The sequence below is a fragment of the Pleurodeles waltl genome, chromosome 4_1, assembly GCF_031143425.1.
Source record: "Pleurodeles waltl isolate 20211129_DDA chromosome 4_1, aPleWal1.hap1.20221129, whole genome shotgun sequence".
Lineage (NCBI taxonomy): Eukaryota > Metazoa > Chordata > Amphibia > Caudata > Salamandridae > Pleurodeles > Pleurodeles waltl.
The window spans coordinates 710,777,166-710,799,090 of record NC_090442.1 but is presented as its reverse complement, the minus strand read 5'-3'; the positions used below and the strand labels follow the sequence as shown (position 1 = coordinate 710,799,090).

The 21,925-nt window shown below is 45.8% G+C and overlaps 1 protein-coding gene across 1 annotated transcript in view; it reads right to left on the bottom strand.

Moving 5' to 3' along the window:
- Window positions 1-20,530: 20,530 nt before the first annotated feature.
- Window positions 20,531-21,925, bottom strand: part of GDI2 (GDP dissociation inhibitor 2) — a 148,100-nt gene continuing 146,705 nt past the window's right edge. Inside the window, exon 11 of the mRNA XM_069229292.1 lies at window positions 20,531-21,401. Coding sequence (XP_069085393.1) covers window positions 21,249-21,401 — 153 coding nt within the window. The 3' untranslated portion in view covers window positions 20,531-21,248. The remainder of the gene's footprint in view (window positions 21,402-21,925) is intronic.

The window sequence follows — 21,925 nt, the reverse complement described above, 5'->3', positions numbered from 1 at the left end:
TAGTCCAGGTTTGTGACCCCATCAGTGTAAAGCATTCTATTGAGACGCAACACAAGTGCAAGGTTGAGAGACATGTCATTACACATGCCGAGATGAAGTGTCATTCAGTGCAGAGGAACATGAATTGCCAATTGGGTAGTGAGAGACAATTGCAGTCCCTAGTGCTAGGGTTAACAGTGTGTTGGTAAAGAGTGCATGCCACCAAGTGTAGCAACATCAGGAAAATCAGTGCCCATGTGGTATGGGATGGTGCTACCAGGTACTCCAGCGGGTGAATATGATCTGTTCCACATCTTCATCCTCTGATGTGTGTGTCGTCTCCTCTGCCCTTGATGGTGGTGGTGGTGGGTTTGAGGGGGCAACACACACTTCAGTGGTTGGAGAAGTGGACTCCAAATTCCCAGCAACTGCCATATGTGGAACTAGATATGACATAAATGCAGCAAGGAGGAGCTGCTGATTATTGAATATGGCAGCAACATCCCTGTGGTAGGCAGCCATGTCTGCCATGAGGGAGTCCAGCTTGTTGTCATGCATGCAGCTGCAAGATTGGGAGGGCATGGGTTGTGGCAACTCCCTCACACACTGTTGGACTCCTTGCAGTAGTGATTGTGTGACTTGTATGGCTGCTGACTGTTCTGCAGATGTCATCATGCACATGTGCATTCCCTCAAGGCTGGCTGCCATAGTTTGCATCCCCATCCGCACCTCCTTGGCCAGCTCCCACTGTACTCCCACAACTGTCCTCTCATAGGTGGTCCCAGTGTCATCAGAGTCCTCAGCTGTGTTTGAGCTGGCAGGTCGTATTACTGGGGTGGTGGGTGGGTTCTCTGGGATGGCTTCTACATGTGTGCTCCTCCTTGAGGCTGGAGGTGGTGTCTGGAGGGTTCCCAGGACATCTTGGAGGGTTTCCTGGCTGATGGTTGTCAGCTGGTCATCCAGGTCATCAGGGTAGTCCAGGACAGACAGATCCACAGAAGGGCCATCATCCTCTGCAATGAGATGTTGTACAATTAGTGTGTCTGTGTTGTGGCAGTTGTAATGCGACGTCACAGACTTCCTATTGGTGGTACATTGTAATCTTGGTTCCCATGCATTGTTCCTGTCATTAATTTTTGTAGTCTCTCAGGCCTATGCCCCACCTGCATGTCGCTTGTAGTGTGGGCAGTTGGGGGATTTGTCGGCATCACATCTTCTGGGTGTGGCTTCTATCCAAATTGTGGCTTGTCACCTTCTTGTCCTAATCAACCCTCCCTCTGCTTCCATTAGCATGGTGAACTCTTGCAATGATTGCTGGTGTGCTGATGCCACATGCACCACACATTACAATATGGCCCTGTCCTAGTCTATTATTTTTCACATACACCTATACGGTGCTGAGACCTAGCACCATACCATGTATTGCATTTCCATGAAACAATACGGGTGTCACCATTGGTAGTTTCTCATGCTGATGTTTGCATATGTGTGCTACATTGCATTGCACTAATGGGCCTGGCAGAGTTCCATTTCCTCTTATGACTGTGCAGGTGTGTTTGCCTAGCTACACACGTCCTCCCCCGTCAATGCAGTTGTCTTAGCACTATGACACCTGAGATGTTGCATGGTGCCATTGCTGCTATTGTGACACAGGCACAAGGGTAGACCCTGGAATGGGCAGCATGGGTATGAGATTACTGCTGTGTACTTCATAATATATGTGACAGTTCCTGATATTTATTGAGTCTATGGACATGAGCAGTTGACAAGAGTTGCACTTGGATAGGGATTGATCAATTCATCATACTGATCCCTCATTGTGAGTGTGTTTGTGCCAGGGGCACCTAACTGCCATTTCCTAATTGACCAGCACATACAGCATAGGTAGTAGTAGCAAGTGTTGTCAAAGGTAAATGCCGCTTGAGCCAATGGCCTGAGACTGGGCCTTGTCCTCTAGATTACAATCTGACAATACCAACTGTCCTGTGACAGCAGCCCAGTTTTACTTTCTACCCTACCCTCCTGGTCTGCTTCAGCATTCCCAACAGCCTTGGCATGGCGGTGTACCCCCATGCAAAGTTGTTGGTGTTGTGCTGTGGCACTTGATGCCCATGCACCCGTGCCGTGCTCCTTTTCCCTTTCCACTGCCTGATTGGCAGGGATGACATGCATTGTGTAGTAGGTATGTACCTCCCCCTTCTTGCATCTGACATTTAGGCATTTTTGTCCCCCATGGAACTTACCCTGCATATGTGTTGTTTCCTGGTAGTCTGCGCTTTCCTGTCCTGCGATTCTTGTGACGATTTCCTCCGGGATGACGGCTGCAACCATCTCCTCAATCTTGTCTAGGTCCTCTTGCGAGGCTGGACTCCCACCTGCAGTGCTGCCTTCCTGTTCCTTGCCATTTTCTCCTTTGTTCTGCGCTTGCCGTCATGCCAGGGTTTCTTACACTCAGTGACAGTTCTCCTGACTTCGGCCACACTGTTAATCTTGTCCACAATGTGTTGCCAAATTGCCTCTCTCCTTCCAATTGGCAATTTAGAGGTGATGAATAGTTGATGCTGGTGTTCCGTCATCTCTCTGACCAGGATTTCATGTTCCTCTGCACTGAAGCGACACTTCCTCTTCTTCTTGTCCCTAGGTTTGTCTGTGTCCTCCTGGCTGGTTCCTGGTTGCCTGGGGTCTCTCCTGGCTTCTGGGGTCCATTTTTGGTCTCCTTAGCACTTTTTGCTGCGTTTGCATCTCTTTTTGATGCTATTGCGGTGAAAAATGGCGCATATCTGTTTTGCGACGTTTTTCCATGTTGCAAACCGGATTAGAGTCATTTTTTCTGCGTTAACGTCATTTTGCCCTACGAAAAGGTGCAATGGTTAGCGTCAGGAAAAATGACTCTAACCTGTTCTTAGCGCCACTGCGCGTCAAAGCATAAATATGCCGCACGGGTAGCATTAAGAAATTATACTAGCCAGCGCTAAAATATTTGACGCAAAACTGCATTTGCACAGTTTTGCATCAGAAAGTATAAATCTGGACCAAATGGCTTAACACCACGTTGTCTATATGTCGGAGTGCATAGCGCCACCAGAACATCACTACAAGTGAGGCTCTGGTGGCGATGGGGCCTTTTGATTCTGACTCTGTGTGTCCCAATGCAACCCTTTTTGCTGTTGACTTTATCTACTATTGCCTGCCATATAGCCTCTCTCCTACCTACTGGCAATTTGGAGGTGACAAAGAGATGTTGTTGGTGCTCTGTCATCACTCTGACCACAATGTCATTCTCCTCCTCACTAAAGCGACACTTCTGCTTCCTCTTCTCCTGGGGCTTTGCTGGTCCCTCCTGGCTGATACTGTGCTCGTTAGGGTCTCTCTGGGATCTCTCCTGGCCAGCATTCTCCACTTTGTACCCCTACGTTTATTTTCGTGCTCTCATGTTTTTTTTTTTTTAATGCTAATGCTGTTAAGTATGGTGCTAACACGTTTAGCATAAAAAAAGTGCCACAAAACGTTCTAATGCCACTTTTACACCATTAGTGCCAATTTTCTTTCCGGCATGTCGCAATGGTTAGCGCCATGTTTTTTTTATTGTAACCTTTTCTTAGTGCCATAGTACGTCATTTTTTAAATATGGCACACGGATGGTACTAAGGCATGGAGTTTGCCTGCAATCATTTTTTTTTACACACAACTGCCCTGGTGCAGTTGTGCATCATGGGCCTAAGAGACTAGTGCCTTTTCATGTCATATTAGATCTGATACTGGCAACAGTACAGATTTATTAAGATGAGGTGTTTGATACCAGTATTTTCGGTGAAGTTATCATGTAGCTGGATAACTTGTAATGTCCAGTACATGTCCTCAAAAACGGCTTCCTGAGCACTTGCAATGTATAGCAATGGAACTAGGTATCACAGGGGTATATGTGCTCGTGCAGATGAGCCCCCCTGTTGATTCATCTGGGCTGGTCCCGCAGTCCCTACATACAACCTCTTTGTCCTAGGACTGTTTCCAATTGAAACCAAAGGGGGAACCGATGCTGAAAAGCGCCTCTGCACCCAGGCGCCCCTGAGCCTCCCGAGGTCACCTGTGGTGCTGCCTTGGACCTTGCCCTGTACTTACCTAACTCCAGAAGTTTGGTCCTGTAAGCCACTGCTGAGTACCTGTAGTACCTGTAGTGCAATATGTGTTTTTCTCCATAGGATTGTGCTACCACATTAGAGACATTTCAAGTATATTGCCTGTGTTCTTCAAAAGTGCATCAGTATTTATTCTTGTTGAAGTATTCTGGTGATGTGAAGTGATGAAACATAATATAAACAAAGTAACTATTTTTCTAACAATTGGTCTTCAGTTCCTTCTTGAGTGTATGTCTTATTTTATGCCTCTGTGAGTTCAACAAATGGCACGCAGACTGCAATGGCAGCTGTGTGCAACTTGTTTTTAGGGGATTCCGGAGAGTGGCACAATACATTCTGCAGCCTTTAAGGACCCTCTGCCTTAAGCCCCAGGGGTACCACTTATAAGATATAGAAGTGTGTCAACTGTACACATTGTTATCTGCTTTTAGGGAAGATCACTGGCACTGGGGACATGTTTAGCAGGTACTGAGTTGTACTGGGTCCCAGTGAGCAAAAAGTGGAGGTGACCATGTCAAAAAAGGAACTTTCCTACATACGTTAGCCTTTCGTGGAAGAGTTTAAGGCTATTAACAAGGATAACCCTGTGAGGACTTCTGGAAGTTCCAAGGTCCATCACATAGGTGACCTCCCTTTTTCTTTCAAGGATAGGGTAGAGTCTACTCGATTTGTGCTTGAAGGCCCTCGGTATCACAGGCTCCAAATCCCATAGTTTCTCCTATTGCTGAAACGCAACCAGTGGAACCTTTTGGTCAAACTAATACTTCTGGAGCCCGTGGCTGGCCTCTAGGTTCTTATTTGTTTTTTGTTAGCCATCCTGGAACGAAGGCCAAGAAATGATTCACAATGATAAGTTTTGCTAGACTCAGTGGTCCCTTAAGAGGATGACCAACAGAAGCTCAAAGGGACTGAAGCCCACTCCATTCTATGGCACCTCTTTGTAGGTAAAAAGCAGGAATGCAGTGGTGGGCGGTGACCTCAACAGTAGAGGGGTGTTGAGTGGACAGAGAGAACAAACCAGGTGACAGGCATTGTAATAAATCACAATGCCTGTAGGCTCAAATTCCAAAGCTCTCAATCATGGCTCGTTAACAGATTGTTGTAATGGGCTGTGACTGAGAGCTCTGGAGTTGAGGTACAAAGTAAAGCGAGTTTCGTGCAGTGCCTGTCAGTGGGCCCAAAAAATTTGCTTCTATGCCCTAATTGGGGGTGTGTGGAAGAGGAGGGTGCTGTAGGCATGGCAAAAGGATATCCTATCTCCTGAATTTCTCAGGGAGACCCACGATCATACCTTTCATGAGCTTGTTGATTTTCTCAACCAGATCATTGGTTTGTGGACGATATGGGGTAGTGAACCTATGAGTCACACAGCATTTATTCCATATTGTTTTTAGGTAAGCAGACATGAAGTACTACCTCTGTCCGAAACCACCTCCTTAGGGGAAACCCAATCTAGTAAAAATATAATAAGAGGGTTCTGGCAACTGTAGGGGCAGTGGCAGTCCTAAGGGAAACTGCCTCAGGATACCCGGTGGCATGATCCACTACCCCCAGTATAAAACTGTTCCCTGATGCTGTTTGAGGGCCAAGGAGACCAATAATGTCAATCAAAGTGAACCCCAACCACTGTGGAATTCAGGGGGCCTTTGGTTTGCCACCTGGCCGCTGGCTTGACAAGTGACACAGGAGCTGCAGAACTCCTTTACCCTTTTGAGATATGCCTGACCAGTAAAAGTGGGTGAGTAACCTACTCCAAGTTTTGGCCAAGATGCCCAGCTAGTGGGATGTCTTGTGCTAAGGTGAGCAAGAACAGTCTGTATTGCTGACACACTACCACTCTACTAGTGGCACCAAGTGTGGGGTCTCTGGCCGCAGTAAAAAGGAGTTCCTCCTCCAAATGGAACATGTGGAAGCCACTGGCATCCCCCCTTTCCTTGTCAGCAGCTTGCTATCTCAGGCCCTGATGTGGGACAGGTCCTCTTTCCATGGCAAAGATCTTCCCTAGAGGGTCCCTTCCCCCGGGGCCTAGGAGCTCTGCTGTGCAAGCCCCAAATTCCTGGGGCTCAGTTCCCTCAAGGAATGACAGTCTTGCCCTTGAGGAGAGGGGACCTAAGCTTGTATCTCATAAGAAGGTGGTTCTCAGCTTTATTGCCTTTTCTCTTGTAGGATTAGGCCATTATTCCTTGCCCTGATACCTCTTTTTTACTCTGGGCTTTGCTCTGTGATCATGTTTGTATACACACCTATTCTGGTATCCCCAGCATGAATGCATTGATTCTCATCTCTATCTCAGTCCATGCTGGGTTCTCCACATCATTACCGAGCAGATATTCTACTGGAACTTCAAAGAACACGGCCACCTTCTTTTGGCCAGTAACCCCTACCTATTCCAAGGTCACCATAGCCATAGGATTACCTTTGACAATGTTATCAGAATTGATATCTGGATATGCCTGTCCTGTTAAGTACTGTTCTGGGGATAAAAGCTTATCAGTCACGAAGGAGACACTTGCACCGGTATCCCTCAGTGCTTCTATTTAAACCCCACTAATATGTGGCTTTTGTCTATATCTCTTCAGGTTACTGGACCAGACAGCCTAAGTAGCCATATTTTACCCACCCTCTGAGATTAAAATAGCTTCAGTGTGCTCTCTGGTAGGGGCACACCAAGGATTCCCATCTGCAGACTAACAACTCCTAGAGGTGTTTGGCTAATGGAAGCCTTTTTGGGACAGGAAGAGTCCCCAGTTTGGTGACCACTATGCTTGCAGAGATGCCACCAAGCCTCATGATTCCAAAAATTGGATCGCAAAGCCTTGGGGCCCACCCTTTTTAACAGGCTTTTGGGGGTGTTTGGAAGGCTCTGAGTTTTCCCTTTTATGTCCCACATCCTTCCCTGGGGGGAAAGTCACCCCTTTTGTTTGGTCACCCCCACCATGGGTCTTCCTTGACACCCTTGTTTTGACTCAAAGTTAAGCCTTCTTCCCAGACTCTTTAGGAGAGACTAACCCGAAGTCCACTAAGTACTGATGCAATATTTCAGAAGTACAATTACTCATCAGATGTGTTTTCCTTATCATTAGAAATTTTTTAGAGCCCTTCACAATCTTGCACCTTACTGCCTTTCAACCAGCAACCAAGTGGCAGATTTAAGAGCCCCTTGCGTCATCTAACAACACATTAGCGTAATTTGTTTAACACGAAAGTGGTGTTAAATGGTTAAAAAAAAACATTGCACCAGATTTACAAAGTGGCACAATGCATGCACTGCACCTCTTTGTAACCTTTTGTGCTACATCATACATGCACCATGAATAATGTATGCAAAGGGGGCATCCCCCCATTAGGGGGCCCACAAAATAACTCAAAGAAATCTAAGGGATTTCTTTGCATCATTTTTTCTGCACTTTTAACGCCTGCTCAGAGCAGGCGTTTAAAGGAGGCACACCATTAATCATAATGGGCTTTGCAGGATTAGCATCAACATTTTTTACGCTAAACCTGCAAAGCTTCAAACTAGCATCGAAAAGTTTGACACTAGTTTTCTAACTACCACCATGGTGCGCTGTATGTTAGATATGGCGCACACATGGTGGAGTTAGGGGGTGGCGCAAGATAGGTGGCATGGCACTGGGTGTAGTACCACTTTTCTTAAATCTGGTCGCAAGTGTTTTGACTGAGAGGTCTACAAAATCTAACCAGGACTAACAGTTTTGTGAGTCTCTCTGAATTTAATCCTGTACTCCTGAGTGGTGAGTCTAAAGCCCTCAATCAGGATATCCTTCATGAGCTCAGAGGACTCCGCTTCTTCCTCATCCAGTGTCAGGAGTTTATCCCTGCACTTTCCTGAGATTAGCTCCCACAGCAGACAGTCCGAGTGTCTATGGTCAATCCTTATAATTGCACTTGTTGTAGCCACCACTTATGGGTTCTAGACCCAACTCAGTTCTTTCTTGCTCTATAGAACGGATTTTGGCTTCAAGGGCTGTCCGTCTGGCTAGTCTCACAAGAATTGCTTCTTCCTCCTCTAGCTCTTCTCTGTGCCTTGACCTACCCCAGGATTCACATTAGATGATACAGATGTATCCCCTCCTCTGGGGTGGCTGTGATGAAATGTGAATGAGTTAGCAAATGGTGTCATAGTATCTTCTGTCCTACTTGTGCTTCCTTGTTCATCTGAATGTCCCCACAGTAGTGTTTTGCAAAGGTGTGTGGACAATGCCCATGTAGCTGCGGCACAGATCTCCTCGATAGGTACGTTTGCCAGGTACGCCAGTGTGGTGCCTTTCTTTCTGTGTGCTCTGGGTCTCGTAGCTAGCTGTGTCCCTGCTTTTTCGTAGCAGATTTGGATGGTGGCAACAATCTATCTGGCAATATTTGCTTTGGATACCGGCGATCCCTTGTTTGCTTTGGCAAATGACCCAAAAAGCTTGTTTCCCTTGTGAAATGCTTTTGCCTCCTGTAGGTAGTACATTAAGGGCCTTTGAATGTCAAAATTGTGGAGGGCTCTTTCTGCTCGTGTTTTTTGTTCCTGGAAGAAAGTCGGTAACAGTATGCTTTGATTAACGTGGCACTGCGTTACAAACTTTGGTTTCAGAACTGAGGGTTAGTTCTGAGGACCACCTTGTCTGTCTGGATCTGAGAGTAAGGTTCCTGTACTGTTAGTGCTTGCAGTTTGCAGCCTCTGTGCAGTGATGTGATTGCTATCAGGTAGGCTGTCCTTAGGGAGAGTGACTTCAGATCTGATTTGTGCATGGGTATGAATGCTTCTGCCATTAATTGCATTAGAGTCCTGCTCAGGTTCCTCAACTGTGTTGGTGCTGATCTTGGTGGTGCCGATCTTGGTGATGCCACTCTCTTTAATCCTTTTAGGACTCTCTTTACTACTCTTGATGTAAAGAGACTGGCCCACAGTGTATGCCACTATAGCTGCCAGATGTACCATTATTGATGCAGAGGTGAGGCTACTGCGTAGCAGGTGGGTGAGGTACATTAGTACTGTGTCCTTGAGTCCATCTTGTTGTTGTCTATGCACAAATGGATGTATCTCTTCCATTTAGGCGTGTAGTATTTTTGTGTGCTTGGTTTCCTTGCTTCCCTCAGGATTTTCATCGTCCTTGGTATTCAGGAGCCAAGCTGCTAAGTTGAGTGCAGCTGGTTCTGGGTGATAGCCGTCCCTGTATTGTATTGTCAGTAGGTCCTTTACTGGTTTCAGTGAGATCATCTGCCCCCTAGACATCTTCAGTAGATCTGAGTACCAGGCCTGCCTTGCCCATTGTGGGGCTATTAGGATGATTTTGCTCCTTGAGTGTCTGGCCCTCTCCAGCACATTATGGATTAGGGGAATTGGAGGAAAAGTGTATGCAAATTTCCCTGACCAATTTATTGACAGGACATTCCCTTTGACTGGGGGTGTGGAAACCTGGAGGTGAAGTACTGGAATGTTGTGTTTGTTGCTGTGTCAAAAGAGTCTATGCTTGGTGTGCCCTATGTGTTGAAAATCCTTTGGATGGCCTCTTGCTTTAATTTCCACGCATGTGAGCTGTTCTCCTTTCTGCTTAGCTTTTCTTAGCTCCTGGTAAGTAAATCATTTGGAGAGTTATTTGGTGCAGTACTACCAGTGCCAGATGGCATGGGCTAGCTTTGACAGGGTGAAGGGTTTTGTTCCCTCCTTGTTTGCTCAGGCAGAACATGGTCGTTTGTATCAGAACTGTTCTGCCTGTCAAGTGTGCTCCGACGGCTTTTAGGGCTAGGAAGACTATTTTCAGTTCTAGGTAGTTGATGTGTTTCGCTGCATCTGAGTCGTTCCAGAAGCCCCCTGCCTTCAGAGTGCCGGTGAGAGCTCTCATGCCCTTGTGTTATGCGTCCCTTGTTATGGTAACAGTTGGAGCTGGTATCTTGAAAGCTCTCCCTATGCTCATGTTTGTTGTGTCCCACCACTTCATTTCCCTTTGTTGTGACAACCACTAGATCCTCCCAACTCCCTGTGGCTTGTGACAATTTGCTTCAGATCCATTCCTAGGTGGGCCGCATGAGGGATCAGTGTTATGTGTTAGACCTGAAAGCCTGAGGGGTCATCCCCCAACTTTTTGCCTGCCTCCCTCCAGTTCTCTGAACTGTTTTTGCTCATTTTAGGACTGCGCACACTTTACCACTGCTGACCAGTGCAAATGTGCATGTGCTCTCTCCCCTAAACATGGTAACATTGGTTGCTACCCAATTGGCATATTTATTTTACCAGTACGTCCCTAGTAAAGTGCGCTACATGTGCCTAGGGCCTGTAAATGAAATGCTACAAGCGGGCTTGCAGCACTGATTGTGCCACCCACATAAGTAGCCCCTTAACCATGTCTCAGACCTGCCATTGCAAGGCCTGTGTTTGCAGATTCACTGACACTTCGAGTTGACATTTAAAACTACTTGCTAAGTCTTAAACTTCCTTTTTTCTACATATGTCACCCCTAGGGCAGGGTGCTATGTGAGTAAAAGGTAGGCCATGCAATTGTGTTTTACAAGTCCGGGTAGTGAAAAACTCACAAATTCGTTTTCCACTACTGTGAGGCCTCCTCCTCTCATAGACTAGCATTAGAACTGTCCTCATATTCTTCTAAGTGGTAGATTCTGATCTGGAAGGAGTAGCCTTGTCATGTTTAGTATGGCCAGGATAGTAATAGAAAATCCTGCTTACTGGTGAAGTTGGATTTAATATTACTATTTTAAAAATGCCACTTTTACAAAGTGCGCATTTCTATGCTCTTACTGCCATCTGTTCCTTACAGCCCTGTCTCCAATGCATGTCTGCTCTGTGCTGGTTGACAGCTCCCCTTGTGCATTCCATCCAGACTGCCATAAACACAGGACACTCAGTCACATCTGCATACTGAATGGGTCTCCTTGTGCAGGACAGGTGGAGGGTCTCTCTCTCACACTTCAAAGGCCAGAGGCCTGCCCTCACACAAAGGACTGATAACCCCTCACAGGGATGCTGACAGACAGGACTGGGCTGAAAGGGGAACTTGTGCACTTCAAATCCACTCACTGACGTTTCACCCACTTCAAAGGCACTTTTGGGTATATATATACTGGGTCTTGGATACCACCAAATCAGACACTTCTAGAGCTACACTTGGACTCTGTCAAGCCCCTGTCTGGCTGCCCAAAGAACTCATCTGGACTGCTTTGCTGAGAACGACTGCTGCCCTGCTTGTTGCCCTACTGGCCTCTGACTTTGCTGAAAGGGCTCTACCTTCCCCACAAGTGGTCTCCAACAGCTTGGATTGAGCTTGCCTCCTGTTCTGAAGTCTCAGGGCCACAAAGACTTCACCCCAGAGAAAGAAATCCCAGTGCGTCAGAAAATTGATGCAACGCCTCCTGAAACTGATGCAGCGCCTACCTCGCAGTGGAAAAATTGCTGCATCGCCTACAGGATCAACACAGTGCCTGCTCATTCTATTAGAGCATCAAGGATTCTCAACGCATCATCCCTGGGCATCAAGATATCCAGGCATTGCAGTGAGGAACCAAGGCTGGCCTTCTGGAAATCTACGCATCATCTTGCAGCATAGAAAGAAACACCACATAATCTGTGGCACACCAAAAAATCTAATGCAGCGCCTTATTTTTCCAACACATCTCCTCCTCTGCAGGCCCGGTGCATTGTTATTTTTGACACATCCCAGGTACTGTGTTATAAGGATATAACAACTGATTCTTAAGGATTCAGACTCATTTAAACCTTTAGAAAGTTATATCTTGACTTGTGCATATTGGATTTTTGTCTTTTTGATCTTATTTTATTGTGAAAAATATCTATTTTTCAAAATTAGTGTGGAGTAATTTCCGTGGCATTTTCACTGTATTACTGTATGAGCTATGCACACTTACTTTACACATTGCCTTAAAAGTTGGCTGCCTGCTGTGTCAAGCTACGAGAGGGTGAACACAGGATAATTTGGATTGTGTTGTAACTTACCCTGACTAGGATTGTGGTCCCTACTTGGACAGGGGGCATACCTCTGCAAACTAGACTTCTTTGGGTTTATTGTAAGCCCCAGGAGCTGTAAAATGTGCATGACAGTAAGTTTCTCTTGTATTTGCTCCCTGATTGTGCCTTTATTAGCCAGCCATCCAAGTATGGATAAACAGTGATTCCTTTCCTTCTTAAGTGTGCTGCTACCTCAGAGAGAACCCTGGTAAAGACTCTTGGAGAAGATTTTATACCGAAGGGCAGCACTGTGAACTGGTAATGTTCCTTGTCTAACATGAACCGAAGATATTTCTTGTGGCCTTGGTTCACAGGGATATGTAGGAATGCATCCTTTAGGTCTATGGCAACCATGTTATCTCCCTCCTGCAGTAGAAGAATTACTTCTTGTAGGCTTGTCATCTTGAAGCATTGTGTCCATATGAGTTTGCTTATAAACCCCCATTGTGCTGTCACAAGTTTATGGCTCTCTTTAAGATTAGTTCTTTCACTTTGTTTCAGAGTTGCTTTAGTTCTTTTCCTTTGAAAGACCTCACCTTTGGAGGTCTTTGTGGAGGCTGTTTCTTTAGTTCTATGCCATATGTATCAGGTGATATTTAGGATCCATTTGGTGATTTCTCCATTACTGGTGGAACCCCTTGAGTCTGCCTCCCCACTGGTGTGTTTTCAGCATCCTTGACCTGCAAGTCACTTCTTTGGAGATTCCCACACCCCGGGGGGAGGGCTGGTGGGTCCTCTTCCTCTCACCCTTACTTGAAAGGGCTGTCTTAGTGGGTGCTGACATTGTTGCTAAGTCTGTGGTAGTGTAGTTTTGAAAGAAGACCCCCCCCCCCCCCCCCATTGCTGTCATATATTAAAAAGCGGTATGTCCGCGGGTCATCTACTGGGGTGCCCCTTTTATGTGTGCCCTTAAACTGTAGAGTGCGCCCATTGCGCTTGCTGTTTCATTGTGCTGTTTTACTTGTTGCAGGGTGTCACCCACTGTATCACAAAGTGGAGGGGGTTCATAACACCAAAGAAAATATCACTGCTAGAGTATCACCCTCCTGATTATCAGTCCCCAGTGAAAAAATATCCTTTTATGGATGGAAAGGCCTCAACCCCCCTAATAGTGGCATGCTTCATCATTTGGCCAGTCTAACCCACCAAACCAAGCTGGTACTGGTTTTGGCGGTAAAGGAAAGTACCCTCTTTATTGGCATGGCTACCCCCCATTTTCTGCCTGTTGTCAGTGTGTTTGACTGTGTTCACGGGGATCCTGCTAACCAAGACCACAGTGATTTTGTGCTCTCCCTTCAAACTTGGTTACTTACTCCCAACATTTGGCATACTGGTGCCTCCATATAAGTCCCTAGTATAGGTACCCAGGGCATTGGGTTACCAGGGGATCCCCCCCCATCGGCTGCAACATGTATTCATGCCACCTATGGGGAGCCCACGCAAAGTGTATCTGCAGGTCTGCCATTGTGACCTGCATGAAAGGGCGCATGCACCCATTTTCACTCAAGGTCACTGCACCAGGTCACTATAAGTCAACCCAATGGCAGGCTCTCCTAGCTTAGAGGGCACCCCTGCACCAGCAGAGGTGCCCCCCCCACGAACTCCAGACCAATTTTCCTGGACTTCGTGAGTGTGGGGACGCCCTTTAATTTAATGCGAGTACTGGACATGTCACTACCTCTGTCCAGATACATAATGATAACTCCGAACCTACACGTTTGATATCAAACATGTAGGGATCATACCCCAATACTGTTGCCAGTAATGGAAGTATGATTCCATGCACTTTGGGGGCTGCTTAGAGGACCCCCAGCATTGCTCCTACCAGCCTTCTGGGGTTTTACGGGCAGGACAAGCTGCTGCCACTCCTCAGTCAGATTTCTCCCTCCTGCTGCTTGAACAGCTCAAGCCCAGGAAGGTAGAACAAAGGATTTCCTTTGGGAGAGGGGGTGTGGTGGTGGTATCACCCTCTCCCTTTGGAAATAGGTATTACATGGCTTGGGAGGGGTAGCCTGATAGGTGGTCACTTGGCTGGGTGACCAATCCCCCTTTCAGGGCTATTTTAGGTCTCTCTCTTGGGTGGGTCCTCAGATTCTGCTTGCAAGATTCCAGCAAGACGCCTCTGCAAACTCTACTTTGACTTCCAGCCACTGGAACCGTGACTGGACTCTCCAGGAACCGACAATCTGCAGCCATGACGAAGACTCTGCAACATTGTTTCCACAGCTCCTTCCAGCCCTGGCTGCGTATCCTGAGGGCAGCAAGTCTTCGGTCTGCATGAGAAGGAAGACAGAATCGCCCTTGGAGTGAAGGAGTCACTCACCTTCATCCGCAGGCACCAACTGCGACAGCGACTGGCTGCGTTGATCTCCCCTCATCCTCAGCTGTGTGGATCCTGCATCGCAGGTGTTGGTCCGGAGTAGTCCTCTTGGTCCTCTCTGCCAGCTGTCCAACTTTGGTGGAGGTAAGCCTTGGCCTTCCCACGCATGACAGTACTCCGGTGCATTGCCACTCTTGCAGCTACCAAGGCTTGTTAGCATCTCCTCCAAGGGCTCTTTAGGCTCTGTGTAGCCCCAGCCCTCCTTCCTGCGATGCACAGCTCTCTGCGTTCTTCTCCCTGTGGTGTGGGCTCCGCTGTGACTCCTGGTTCCTCATCCAGTGGGTCTCCTGTGGGTGCTGCTTCTTCTGTGGACTCCACTGTGGGTTGTGTCCTCCCAGACCTTGGTGGTCTCCTGCAGCTCCACTTTTGCTTCACAGCAACTTCTGCCTTTGCTAAGGCTTGTTGGTGGCCCTTCCTCACCACTGGCCGACTGCAATCATTCATTTGGCATGGGATGTCGATTGCATCCTCCATGACATCTTCACCTGCTCCAAGGCTGCATTCCTGACTGTCTTCGTCCTACCATCGACCAACTCCTGCAACCACAGCTGGGTGGGTAGTAGCTGCTGCTCCCCCTGGGCTCTTCTGTGAGTCCTGGACTTGGTCCCCTTCTTCCACAGGTCTTCCTCTTCAGAAAGCAACCGCTGGTTTCTTGCAGTCTTGTCTGGGTGTTGCATTTTCTTTCTTTTGGGTGGTTTGGGGAAAATCCAGTAACTTATTCCTTTCTTCCTGGTCGTTGGGGGAGACTGTGGTACTTACCTTTGGGGTTTCCTAGTTCCCCGAGCTCCCCTCCACACACTCCACTTACCTAGGTGGGGTCTTGCATAAGCATTCCATTTTTTTAAGTACATGGTTTGGGCTTCCCCTAGGGTCATTATTGCCTATCTGCTTTTGCACTGTTTTCTATAGCTAATTATGCCTATTTCTGATTACTAGTGTACATATCTAGTCTGTTATTTATCTCCTATTGGAGACCACAGAGCAATGTGAAACTGAGTATTCCATTTCAAAACGATAGTGCTGGCACCAGTTTGATGAATGATAATGGAGACACTACATAATTGTGAAAATGAGAAAGACCACTGTTTCAACCAAGTCTGTGCTTACTCAATGTAGGGTAATAAGAATAGAGGCCTCGGGTGGGGGGGCATGATTAAACAAGCATGAATATAAGATTTAAGTCTTCCCTGAGATAAGGCTAGAGAAGAGTGGATGCTTGTGAAATTCTTTTGAGGACAACCTTTTTGATTTCCCCTATAGTATCCGTAACCTGCTTCAAACAAGCAAGTAAGGGCTGACATTAAGTACCTGTTGTTCTGTCTTGTTTCTATATTTTCTGACCAATATCGTGTGTGACAATAAGCGAGACTCCCCTAGAACTGGTGAGGCCTTGCCCTGACAATTGCAGGGTAAGATGCCCTGTATATAGAGTTTTAAGGTTAAGACTGTGCTTTCACCCAATTGGCTTGACACCACTTTGGATTTGTGAATGGTCACATTTTTATACAGAGTGCAGTGTTATACATTTTTTGTGGTTTTCGGTTTCACAGGAAGTGTCTTTGATTCAGAATTAATGGGTATAATCTCAAGTAATAGGATTTATTTTTCCTTTCTGAAGATAAATGACCGTAGGAGATGCCTAGAGGACCAGGTAGGAATTAGTCTTACCTAGGTACATGTTTAAGAGCACATGTGACAAACAGTAGGAAATCAGACAAACTTTGTGCCCTGACGAAGGTCACAGGACTTTCTGGAGGAAAGTTTTTCTCAAGTGAGTACTTGTGAAAAGGTGGCAACATGTTGGCATTTGTAAAAAGTAGCGATTATGGTGTACTCGTTCATTGAAATGAGTGTCACACCACGGACTTGTACTTTATCCCTACCTCGTACCGTCATCAATAAAGTACTCTTTAAACAGGCACGAAGGTATTTTAATTATTTCTTTTAACCCTGGTTCTTACTAACCGGAACAAAAATTATTCTGATCTCTGTCCCAGTAGAAGCAGGTTCTCCTGTGGGGCTACAGTTGAGACTGCCAAACCCAGTACCATCTTGGTTTGGCAGGTTGGACTGGCCAAATGATGAAGCATGCCACTATTAGGTGGTTGAGGCCTTTCAATCCATAAAAGAATATTTTTCAATGGGGACCGAGAATCGGAAGGGTGATAAGCTAGAGGTGATATTTGCTTTGGTAATATGAACCCACTCCACTTTGTGATGAAGTAAGCTATGGTTGGGAGTTAGCGGATTTGTGGGATTACTCCTCTCTCTCCATAGTCTATGTATGTCTCCCACTGCCTGTTTGAAAAGGGTGTCCTCTATGAAGGAAATGTTTATTATTGAGACCTGTACCTCAGGCTTGCATCATTAGCCAAGTGTGCCTCCTTAGGGTGGTACCTGTGCACATATGTCTACTGGCCATACCTGCCACATCTAGTGCTGACTTTAGACATGTATTTGGAATGCCCTGCCCTTCCCTTCCTGACTGATCCCCTTGGGTCTCTTTTTGTAATCCTCAGGGAGATGTTGCATGGGGGTCTGTGATTTCTTACCATTGCTGATGTCCGTAGTGGTTTCATGAGGGCATTGGAATTGGCTACCCTCCATTGTGTGGTGGCCTCCCTTTCCATTCCATTCTCCCCCCCGACCCTGCCCAAGGCTCTTTCTCGTACTTTCCTTTTTGCTAGGGGGACTGGTGGAGGTGGGCATGATGTTTCTCTTCCACACAGTGGCCACAATAATGGAGTCTGCGGGGACATTGCCCTTGATGTATTTAGGGCCCTACGTGGACTGTTGGCATTTTTTCTCCACTCGGGGCCCTTGCATTAGCTGGTTCCTCAAAGGCCTCCTTACCCTGATCCAGGATGCTGGGCAGCATGGGTAAGAGAAGGATTTCCTTTTGGGGTGGCAATAGTGTCTGTAGGAGAAAGCATGATCCCTCCTTTCACTCCTCTTCCAGCTATACCCCAAAGGGGTCTGCAGCCCCATTCACAAGGCTGTTGTACATGGCCAGGTCATCCAGTGGAGATGGCCTCAATGGGTAGTTGTCTAGACCCTCTTCAGGTGAATCGACGTTGAGATCCTGCCATGTGAATTTCTTCAAGGAATCATCAAATTCCCTTCTTCTCTGGATGAGAGCGGCCATTTAAGCTTTGAACTTTCTCTTTCTTTCGAGCTCTAGTGCCTGTAGGTCTGCTTCATCTGATGTCAAATCTTTCCTTTTGGGGGGGGTGCACATTCTGGCATCTTCGACATTCTGGCCTTGTGTTCCGGGTCTTTCGACAATGCTTTTTGGCCTTTGGTTGGTATCCGCTCAACTCGTTCTGTTTTTGCTGACCTTCAGTCACTGTTGTCATTGGCGCCAAAGCTGCTTTTGTTGGTTTGTTTGAGGACTTAGGGTCCGAGCCTTTGGTCAGTCTTACCTTCCTTTCGGCATCCTTCAACCCCTCCTTTTGTGGTTGGACTTTCTCAGTTTGTGACTTAAATATTTTGACATCTGAGCCACCCCTCCTGCCCACCCCCCTTCTGTTTCAGCCTCCTCCACGTTCTCCTTGCCATCGCTCGAGAGGTGTAGATATCGGAATGACTTTTGCTTCTGGGACATGGTGTAGTGTTCCAATCTTTGCCTGCATTGTAACTTTAGAGTTTAAGGCGAGGTTTCCATGCAGGCCGTTCAGTCCTCATCCTTGTGGTCTTTGGGCATGCAGAGGTTGCATACCTCATTGGCGGTACCTTTTTGCACTTTAGGCAACATGTAAAAGGGGTATTTTCCAGGGACCTCACTTGCCACCTCTGTCTTCATTCTCAGTCGGTGGTGAGTCCGATTTCATCCACCAGTGACCCCGACCGGGTCCACGGGTGTTTTTGTGCAGAAGCCTCCGATGGGGCGCAGCTAGGTCTCTCTTCTCTCGCTGTCTCCTTTGATGTAGACTTCGAGGTTTCCTTTTTTTTTTAATTGTTTTATTTTTTTTAATTATGCTTTTCCGAAAAAGTTTGGGAGCTCCTCTGTCGTGCTTCCAGACTCAACCACGGAAAAAAGAATCTGAAGATGGAGCCCACACCCAGGAACTTCTGTGGCCCCATCTGACGTCACACAGAGGACTGACTAAGCACCAAATGGTGGTCAACCACACCTGAAGAGGGGGGGGGGAGGGAGGGGGGGGTCTGGACCCTTCCTCAATTGTCGACTACCTCAGCAGTTTAATTAGCCTAGAAGTGAAACTCCTCCTGAATAATTAATTTCTTGCCTGCTCTGGTGCCAAATGGGTCTCAGAGCAGGAGGTGGCATTCCCCTGGACTGCCAGGGTCATATATCAAAGGCATCAGGGGCTTTGTTTGAATCCCATGGCTCAGATATGCTAAAATGACAGCCATCCTCCTGGAGGTGTGATCACCTTCCTTCGGAGCAGAAATTGTTTCTGGCCCCAGAGTGCAAGCTCTACCTGCAAGGGGGCAGGGGAGGACGGAAGCTCATCTGTGGTGTCAGCTAGTGGATACCAGTCAGCCATCACTCTAAGAGTGACTAGTGTGTTTTCAGGAGGCACCTCTAAGGTGCCCTCCCGGTGCATGTCAGAAATCTGAAACTGGCAAGAGTATGGGTTTAGTAAGATGAGGTGTTTGATACCAAACACCTGTATTTTCAGTGAATTCATCATGTAGTTGGGTAACTCACAATGACCAGTGTACAGTACATGTTCTCAAAAATGGCTTCCCGTACACTTGCAATATATAGCAATGGAACTAGGCATCACAGGGGTAATTTATTTGTGCAGAAGTACCCTCAATAAGTAATATAATGCACAATGCATTAGTGCGCTAAGGCCTGATATAGAGGTGACTTACATATGTTACATGCAGTGGGTGTGTGCAAAGTCATGTTTTCAAAATGGTTTGCGCCATTTCACGCATTCTGCAATAGCAGTCTGCACATGTTTGAGTGTGGGTCCCTTAGGGTAGCATATACATGCTGCAGCCACTAGGTAACCACTTTAGTACCATGCCTTATGTACCAGGGTACTATTTACTATGGACTTACAGGGGTGCTGATGTCCCTGCCGGTTACAAATATACATTTACCTTGTTTTAAGGGAAAGGGCAGTGGCACAGGGGAATGGTTAGCAGGGGCCCAGTGGACTTTCAGTCAAAAACCGTCAGTACTAGGGCAAAAAAAAAACAAAAAAAAACCAATAAGCTGACCATGTCAAAAAGGGCACTTTCTTAGAGAGGGGGTAAAAATGTTTCACTATGAAGACTTCAAATAAAATGCCTTTGAGCTATATCAAGACTAACAATTATTATAACCAATTACTGATGAATATGGGCTGACCAATGTCGTACTTTCTGAGGTGTGTTGACCTTTAGCCTATCGGCCTAATTGCAATTACTGGCTACACCAACCTGAAAAGGAAGCTTTATGCCATCCAAAATGTGACCAAAGGAACGCAGAAGAAAAAGAATATTCAGTAGAGTTGTGTGACCTGTGCCAATCCTCTGCTCAACAAGTAAAAAGAATTTCAAAGATTAGGCTAAGCTGTATGCCTGCATATGTAGCAGGCCCCCCTTGTAAATTTAATAGCATATTAAGCCCTGGAGTCTAACTCAGCTATCTTGTGGCAGCTAAATCAGGTTTCTAATTGCAGAACTTCCGCATGATTTTACAAATACTTATAAAACTGAAAAAAGGGTGATGAATCAAGTATCATGTTAGAGAAATTGAAAAGTTGTTTCATTATTTAGCCACCTTGTTGTAACAGTATAATTTTATGGAATATCATGTGGTACTCAAGTCCTTCTGTAAGTTGAGAAAATGCAATAAAACAAAGTGGAATAAACCATTAAATTTTTCAAACAAAGCACTAGTTGACGACAAAACAAACAAAAAGAAACATACTGCTGTCTCCTGGTTCGGTTTTGTTATTACTTTGCAGTGCAGTATTCATTTGGAGCCCAGTAGAGTAAGAAATTACTTCCAAGCGCCATCATATCCTCATTGCAGTGCTGCTTGTCTCAAAGAAATCATGTATAATACAGAAAAGGCCTTCAAATTTCGCCTATTTTTAAATGTTTTCTTCTTTGTCATTTTTTTATTGGATTAAAACACAAAGTAAGTAAGCCGTAGGCACATTTATGTCCCAGCTGCTGTAACAGTTTAAAAGCTCAGCCCTGGGAGAGATTTGTTCCCAAACTCATAAACCAACATCATGTGTGGCTGCATTGAATTGGGACACTTAAATGGTACAAACTTGCACAAAAAAAGAAAGGTTAAGACTCATGGGGGAATACTTTGAGTCACTGTCCAAATCCATGGAGTGGAAAATTCAGGGTCATCCTAATGCGAGGAAGAATGGCAACATTTGAATTTCACTGATCAACCAAATCAGGAACAGTGTAACACCTAATTACATAGTATACTTAGCGCATCAATTAAATATGAAATCAAATGCTAATATTGTACTTTCAGAACACTTTCAAGGGTAATTCTGCAGTTTACGTTGAGCATTTTTGAGCTTGTGTGTTTGCAATTGTTTATTTTGACAGGGGTGGAAAAAAAATCTAACAGTAATTTGCAAATTATGGACAGCATCCCCAATGAAGATTCATACATGATATTCAAAAATGGGAGCAGTTACCAGTGCAATACTCTTCGATCCCTCAAAAGATGAGTTTACAAAAGCAGACTTACAATACTCATTTTTATACAGTGTTCATTAAGTTCCTGAAACATAGATTTGTGTTAGCAGACTTTTCTCTCTCCTATGTGGAAAACAGTTTATTGTTGGTCATCTCCAAAGATGTCGCTCTTCTTGCGTTTCATTTCCTCAAAGTCAAATTCGGATCCAGTCATCCTCTTATAGATATCTTTGATGTCATCACACGTAGTCTCGAAGTGGGTGGTAGGATCGTAAGTGCGGGAAATGAATATCTGAACAAAGGATATATAAAAGGTTAACATTCCCAGCTTCCAAGACAAAATACTTTTTTTACATGGGGCCAGGGGGGAGACACGATCCCAGATTGCAAACAAAGGTGACTGTTAAAATGAATATGGTCTTTCACTTCTTTTTATGCCTTTTTTAACTAACATTTAAAACGTACACAACATTTTACGACCCTGAGCCTGCATGCACAATGGCACAGTATGGACACCTCCAGATTTGTTGTTGTACAACTTCTAATCAGACAGCTTAAAACGCATGAATAAACTCCTCCAGGAATGTAAAGAACGCCAATGTAACCATTTTCAAGTCGTCAAATGAATGTTTTTTAAACAAATATTACCTCTCGTCTCCCCTTCACACCCTTTATAGCTAATGTAACAGATTAATTTATAAATGTTTTTTATTGCCATGGAGTAGGTCACCCAGTTACAACTTTGGATCACTGTAAGCCCAAACAGCCTCCAATAAAGTATATGCACAAGGCAGCAAACAGAAGACCTTATAAAGT